The sequence below is a fragment of the Buceros rhinoceros genome, unplaced genomic scaffold (genome assembly GCF_000710305.1).
Source record: "Buceros rhinoceros silvestris isolate BGI_N320 unplaced genomic scaffold, ASM71030v1 scaffold10698, whole genome shotgun sequence".
NCBI classification, from domain to species: domain Eukaryota; kingdom Metazoa; phylum Chordata; class Aves; order Bucerotiformes; family Bucerotidae; genus Buceros; species Buceros rhinoceros.
This window is the reverse complement of record NW_010427502.1, coordinates 12,316-19,554: the sequence shown is the minus strand read 5'-3', so window position 1 is coordinate 19,554 and position 7,239 is coordinate 12,316. Positions and strand designations below refer to the sequence as shown.

The window sequence follows — 7,239 nt, the reverse complement described above, 5'->3', positions numbered from 1 at the left end:
CTGATGCAGCATCGCTATCTACAGACAGTTTCCTGCATATGAATTTTGCCTTTGCTGCATCCTAAATAGGTACAGGGAAGATACTGGAGGACACCTCAGCCGTCTTTTACATATACATACCATGTGCCTCCAAAAGGGTTGAAATAAAAGGGAGTTGAAAATTTTCGAAGTTAATTATGCAATTGTTTGTCATGAGCTGCCTGTACTTCCTTGCAGAGATACACTGATCCAAACACAGACTGGAGCTTGAGGCTGAGCCCCCTCACAAGCTGCCTTTGAAATAGCAGGTAATATAGAGAGAACAGTCCCTGTACTGACTGGTATTATGCCTGTCGAGCCATTTCCTTGGTGAGAGGTGAGGACAGTCCAGCCAGAGAAACTCCAGCAGTTTGGGTGGGAACAAGAGGGACGGTGAAAGCAGTTTGGCCTGTTTCTACCCTTTCTGAGAAGTCAGGGGGGACCCCAGCTCTCTGCAGGTCAGCACAGCTGACCCAACAGCTAACCCACAGCTCAGCCCCCAACCGCTGGGGCAGCAGCAAGCACCTGCCTGATTCAGACACCACTGGTTTGGAGGATGCTTTTTGGGGACTCTTTGGGGCTTTTGCCAAAGTGGCACTTCAGCCATGCTGCAAGCAAACTGTCCACTTTGCTATCTGAATTGACTTTGGCTTAAAGCACAACTCCTCCCGCTCCCATCGTTTAACCCCCCAAAGTAATTTAGGTTTTATCCCTTTCGTCATCCGTTTTGATAATCCAGTGGGATATAGCTTGCATATCTTTCATATTTTACTAACTTTTTTCCTTTACTGATTGGTTCAGTCCATCTTTACTTTTCTATCACAATATTTCCAAGATACTGAAATCCCAGTTCAAGCCAATAAGAGAAAATATTCATACTTTTAGATGCACTCAGATATACTTTTCACAAGAACAATATAGATTTGTGGCATCAGTCTCGCAACACTCGGTGAAAGGTCTTAGAGGCAATTCCACTCCATTTCGTACTGTTCAGTCTGTGAAACTGTCGTCTAAAATTCCTATTTTGTAAACTTGATATAGATAAAATGAAAGCCAGACTCACGATAACAAGTTGCCTGCAGCTCTCACTGTGTACACAGGCTTGTATGAGAATAATGTTGTAACAGGAAAGGCCTTTTAAAAACTTCCTCGAGGAATTTTTATCACAGAAGCACAAAAAACCCCAAACAAACGAAGAAAAAGAGCCCATTAAATTCTCCTGTGCATTTCCCAACATAGTAAAGGAGGAATACGGTACCTGGTCAAGCTATGCTCAAAGCAGCTAGCTGATAGCCTGGAGCATAGGCCTATTTTCAGCTGACTTAAAATCGTTCCAAATTTTTCAGCACGACTGCTGCTACAGCACAGCATCCAACATCCGTTTCTGAAGGCAGTCTGTAAATCTGCCCTAGCTGCTCACGCGCACTTCGCCACAGGAAAGCCGTAATACACCAGAGCTTGCGAGCAGCTGGATGTCCTAACTTACACTGGAGTCCCTTAAGCTGCACGTCCCACCACTGTTTGCACAACAGTGACATTCATACAAGCGTGAGGGTCGGGAGAGGTAACACCACAGATGTAGCCAAAATGCTTTCTGCCCAGGCAGCAGCTTCTTAAGGGAGGGGAGGTTCCTCCTTCAAGTCTGAGACACTCCCGTGAGAGAGGCACTATAAATAGCAGATCCCCATAAACCTCTCCTTGTTTGCACCAAGTAAACCAGAAAATCACTGTACTTACCAAGCAGCACTTACTTGTCTGTGGAAATAGAAATTGAGTTAATATCTTCACTTTATCGCAGCCCCGAGTGCCTGCAGTGAGAAGCAGTTTTAGGGTGTGGCGAGGAAAAGCCAATAAGAGACCTGAATTTGCTTTTTCAGAAACTGAGTCACTTGGCTTCCCTTCTGAGTGCTGCCTGCTTTCTAGCCCTCTTGCAAAGGGACAAATTAAGGTTACGTGCTGGTAATGATTGCTTTCTTGATTTTTCTTGTTTGAGTCCTGATGTAATGAGTGTTCTGGGACGGCATGAGATATTGTCTCAGCATTCTTGCTTTACTGGCAGAGAATTTCCTGTGTTCTTCTATCTTAGAAAGGAGATGTTGCTGGGAGTTGGTAGTTCATCACCAGTTGCACTGCTTAAGCTTGTTTGCTGGCAGAGGCCTCTGAGGCAAGTCACAGCACCACAGGTGACCCCTTTCCTGCTCTCTCCCACCCCAACCTTTCCATGCTGGAGTGGCTACAGCCTCACCTGCACAGAAGTGGTGTGTCTAGTTTTCCTTCTCTCAGTGCCTGCTTCCTCATCCCCACTCACACCGCAGCAATTTGTAGCTTTCCAGTTCCCATTCCCCTTCGCTGTGCCTTTAGCACTTCAGGATTCATTGAAGTGTATCGGATTTCTTATTGTCTGATGCCCTCTGCTGCTGTATAGTTTCTAAAAAGAAAGCGCCTGCTGAGGTGGTGTGTTTTTCCAGGTTGCAGTCAGTCCCAGCCAGGCCCTGCTGACTTGGAGAGCCCTTCTTGCAGCTGGGGTCTGGTCCACAGCGCTCCTGCCCTCCCTGTGTTTTTCCAGGACTTCTTGCAAATTCTATAATATTCGTAACAGAGAACCACAAACTATAACTGCTATGTTATTTACTAAACTTAGAGTACAGCAGAAAATTGAATGCATGCCTGCAGTTACACTAAAGGAGCATGTCTTTGATGTTTTGTATGTAGCCTTCTCCTAACAGGGAGGGCTCAACCAGATCACTGCTGTAAGCAGCACTTGGTGCAATCTGGCTGCTGGAATTACTGCCTGGGCACAGCGGCAGTGTAGTGAGGATAAAGGAGGAGGGGTAATGCTTGTGGTCTAAGCGTTTCCTCTCAGTGAGGACTTGTGCTTACTTTGGTTTCATCTTTGAAGGAGGGAAAGGAGAATGCCCTACCTCTGGTGCCGCGTAAAGATGGCATTTTTAAAAGGTCCAGGCGAAGCTAATTCTGTCCCCAGTGGCTACACTAACTGCCTCTACCTGGTTTTCTGTGGGGAAATCTTTAGGAAGTTTGTATTTGTTCAGAATGTGCAATTTTGGAGAAGCCTTGCACACTCTCAAGTTTTACCCTCATTTTCTTTAAACTGGTTGCTGGAGAAAGTAGCACTCGTTGACACTGTGAAAGTACCAACATCTAAGATGATGAAGGCCCCAGTTACTAGCGGTTGGTTACTGGGATATAACGATTGAGAGGCTCCCTCTGGCGACCGATTGGGTTTTGGCATCCTGTATCTTTTCAGAGAACATTAGATTCACACTCTACCTTTCTGAAAGCCATTGCACAGGGATGTAAAATCTTGTTATTTCTTTGAACCCTGATTTACACTAGGTCTTCAAAGCCTGAATGTCCAGGAGTGGTTGCAGAGGCATACCTGTTGTCCTGGAGCACGTAATCTGTGTTTGTGACAACCCTGGTTTGTGCACTCCAGGACAGCTCTGCCAGTGTTAGCCAAAGCGCAATAAGTGGGGGCCAGTGGGAGAGTCACTTAAAAAAGCGTGCTCCTGGTAAAGCAGTAATTCAGGTGCCCCAGTTCCTGCCTAAGGCTTGACTCAGAAGGCTGCTGTTCCCAAGTATAAGAGAATGATTCAGATTACTTACACACCATCTAACCTCTCAAGGAAATCTGAAAATCAGCGTTTCCATTTGTCATGGAGGCACCACCCACACGAGAGACAGCAGCAGCTATCTGAAAACTGTGGATTTATTGCAATCAAAGTTGTCCAGCACTCCGACTGACCAAAATTAATTGCAAGTCCAGATGTCAGTTGGGAATGTATTGCTACACAGCAAATTCCTAAACTCTAAGGAGCGTTCTTTAAGGAAGACAAACCACAATGTGCACACATGCACTCATACAAGGGAAAATCTCCCACTCCCAGACCAAAGGTCACTCACCACAGGGGAGTGAGGGCTCACTCAGTGCCGGGAAGTATCCTCAACCGGCGTCTGGATCAGAGGGAAGAGTCCCCAACTGCATTCCCTGCTGCACCAAGAAGGACCAACTCAAATCCAGCAGGGCTCCTTTTATACCCTGGTGGTGTGTGAGCTGTGGCCATTCTAATTAGTTGGAGGTAAGCTTAGACAAGAGGCCAGCTAAGGAGCCTAGGCTCTGAGGCACCAGAGAGCCCTGGGGTGTCGACCTAATCTTTATCAGGTGCTTGTGCAGGCTCTGTTCTTTGTGCTAGCACCTCCTCAGGGTCTCTGTGCCTGCCACACCATTTTTGAAAAAGTTTGCTGCACTGTGTAAGCGAAACAGCCTAGTATAAATGGCAGTGACCAGGAACCTGCTTGTAGGCGCGATCAAACTCTTCAGCAGAGTGGGATGGTGACTTAGCTAAAAAATGGAAACCTTTTTTTCTAAATCTTGCTGCATGATTTTTGGTGGATTTTTTCTTTTTCATTAAAAGCCACGAATAAGGTGCAAAGAGCACTGACAACAGGAACCATGGCTGTGGATTACCCTGTCAGAAACCCCAGTTTTTACAAGAGACGTGGACATTAGCTCTTTTCGGAGTAGCTTGTAACTTGTGATGAGGTAGTTTAAAGCAAAAAGGGCCGTGACCACTCTGTCCAGCCCAGGAAAAACTGCTCTAGATGATCTTCAATGGAAAAGTAGTATCTTTCTCCTTAATGTGCTTGCTTGCACAAGAGGGTGCTTAATTCAAACTCCCGGGTCCCTTCTGCTGCCCTTGGTCATGCACTTTCTTTTGTCACAGTTTTACAGATTTTTTTTTTTTTTTTTTTTTGGTGTCTCAGCTAATCTGAATTTACAGGTTTTCAAGTTGTAGTAATAACATAGTGCTCTTTGAAAGTTGTGCATTCAGTTTTTTTTTTTTTTTTTTTTTTGGCGGGGGAGGGGGTTTGTTGGCCTCTTCCCACTCAGGAGCACGCAGCCCTTGTGTTGTCCCACAGAGGTGGTCACTTCTCTGTATGCCACTCTAGAGGGGCACCTGCTGTTGGCCTCTCAGGACAACACAGGCCATGTATGCGTCTGTGGTAGTCTGCGTGGATACTGCTTTTTGGGAACGCTCACATATAAGTTAAATGCTTAATAACAGGTGGGTGGTCTCTTGTCCTCTCTTCGTTCTACAGCAGTGAAGGTAGTGATAGCTTAATGTGTGTGTGAATATATTTGTACATACCAGAATTTATAGACGTAATTTCAAATATTTCCGGGTTATTTTTCTCATGGGAAGTAAGAGCAAAATAGATTTAGAACAGTTTTTAGGCAGTTGAGGCTGCCAGACTAAAATTTACACTGAAAATATTAAAACCCAAACCAAAACAAGAGTTTTTCACAAATAATAAGGTTATTACAGAGTTGAGAGATCTCAAAAAAGAAAACTCCTCATGGATTTTTTTTCTGACAAGCTATAAAATACACAGGACAAATTTTTATTCTGATAGCTGGTGGAAGCAAGGCACATATATCTAACATGTTCCTAAAGTCCCTGCCCTCTGAAACGGCTTAAATCTGTAAAAGGCTGGGATAAAGCACAACAGCGTACGAGGATATGAAGGTATTACCTGATCCCATGTTCTGCTGCCTTATGAATTTTCCAGCAGTGCAGCTGTTCTTGCAGATACCAAGAGCCGTAGTCTTAGTGGGGTGCTAACTACAGGGTTCCAACTACAGGGGGTGGTTAAAAATCTCCAGAATTTTCTTTCAGACTTTTTTCTGATGCTGAGACTAAATGCATTCACATAGGTAGAGACTAGCTAGAAAACATACTATGAGAATTTTGCAAAATATTTTATAGCATGGTAATTTATAAGCTAACATAGTGAAAAACCACATGCTACCAGTGTCACTAAATGAAGACTAGACAAGGCACCCACAGGGTGTCACCGATTTTCAATGGTTTTATAAATCTGAGTAGCATGAAGTCAGAAGTGCCTTTGTGCTGATTTACTTTATCAAACATTTTCAATATGAGTTATAGGAGGCTTTAGTTTCTATTGCTTATTAATTATTGATTAATAATAATAGATGTTAATAATTGGATGTTATATAAAATTCTAGTAAAATAAACAGCCTATTGACTTTGAGATTTCATATTCATATCAATTTTTCTGTCAGCTGGAAAGCCATCATTCAAACCCATGATAAAGGAACTCTATTATTCAGCATCCACAGAGGTATAGAATCTTAAAAGGTGAAAGGTCTTGAGACCCCTTAAAAACCTGGGAGCCATACCACAGAGCGAGGGTTGCATATAGATTGAACAACACTCGTGTTTGTCTGCAAACAGATCTCATGGCAAAGTCAAAAAGAAGTCCTGGAGTCCCTTTCAGTAGTGGTTACTATTCTAGATTTAGAGACATGTTGCTCCTTGCTGCTACAGTTCACAAGTCAGCTTAAGACTGTCTTCAGTATTTTTCTGTCAACTGCCACAAGCTGCAGTTTCTGAGTTCAGCATTTCGAAAGCCGTGACACATTTTGATTTCAAGCCTACTGATTGTAACTGTCGTTACTGAAAAAACAATGGAGAGAAAAAAAGGAGAACACTGACCTGTAAATACAGAGCATTAAAAATAGTTCTTGTTAAGGCAAGGTCCTTTTAATAGTATTTTTGTATTACAAGCTTGCAGAAGAGCACTTGTCTTTCAGAAGTGAGGGCTGACTTCAGACTAGATCCTCTTGCCTAGTTAAAATCAAGTCACATAATTCATCCATTGCAATGATGACAGTCGAGCACCCAAGTGGCTCCAGCACCGTAGAAAGGAGACGTGCAAGTTCATCGCAGGGATATTGTTTGCACGCTCAGGGAATGCAACTTTGCTGCAGAAATCAATGGTGGGAACATTCCTAATGAAGCCACAACGAAACAACTTTGCTGTGATGGTCTACACAGAATAAAAACATGGATTAGGAGGCCTGAAATGTTTTTATATCTATGACATTCTTAAGCCTAGGTTGTACTACAGACTTCTGCTGGCATAGCTATATTGGTCAAGGGTGTGAAATATACTTTTGCCAGTGTATTGTGGGAAAGAAATGGCTAAAACAAACTAAAATGCTAGAAGGGTTGATTGGTTTTTTTCTTTTCTTCTTTTTTTTTTTTTTGGTACAGAATCAGCAGAACTGATTGGCTGATACCATATTCCACTGTGCCTTTTAAGCACTCTGAAAATGGATGTTGTCTTAGGCTTTTCACTCCTGAATGTGCTGTATCTTCTTCTAACATCGAATTT

At 43.4% G+C, this 7,239-nt stretch overlaps 1 protein-coding gene across 1 annotated transcript in view; it reads right to left on the bottom strand.

Moving 5' to 3' along the window:
* Positions 1-1,389, bottom strand: part of LOC104498535 (arylsulfatase H-like) — a 13,502-nt gene extending 12,113 nt beyond the window's left edge. The window contains 1 exon segment of the mRNA XM_010141929.1: positions 1,277-1,389. Coding sequence (XP_010140231.1) covers positions 1,277-1,389 — 113 coding nt within the window.
* Between the last annotated feature and the right edge of the window lie 5,850 nt (positions 1,390-7,239).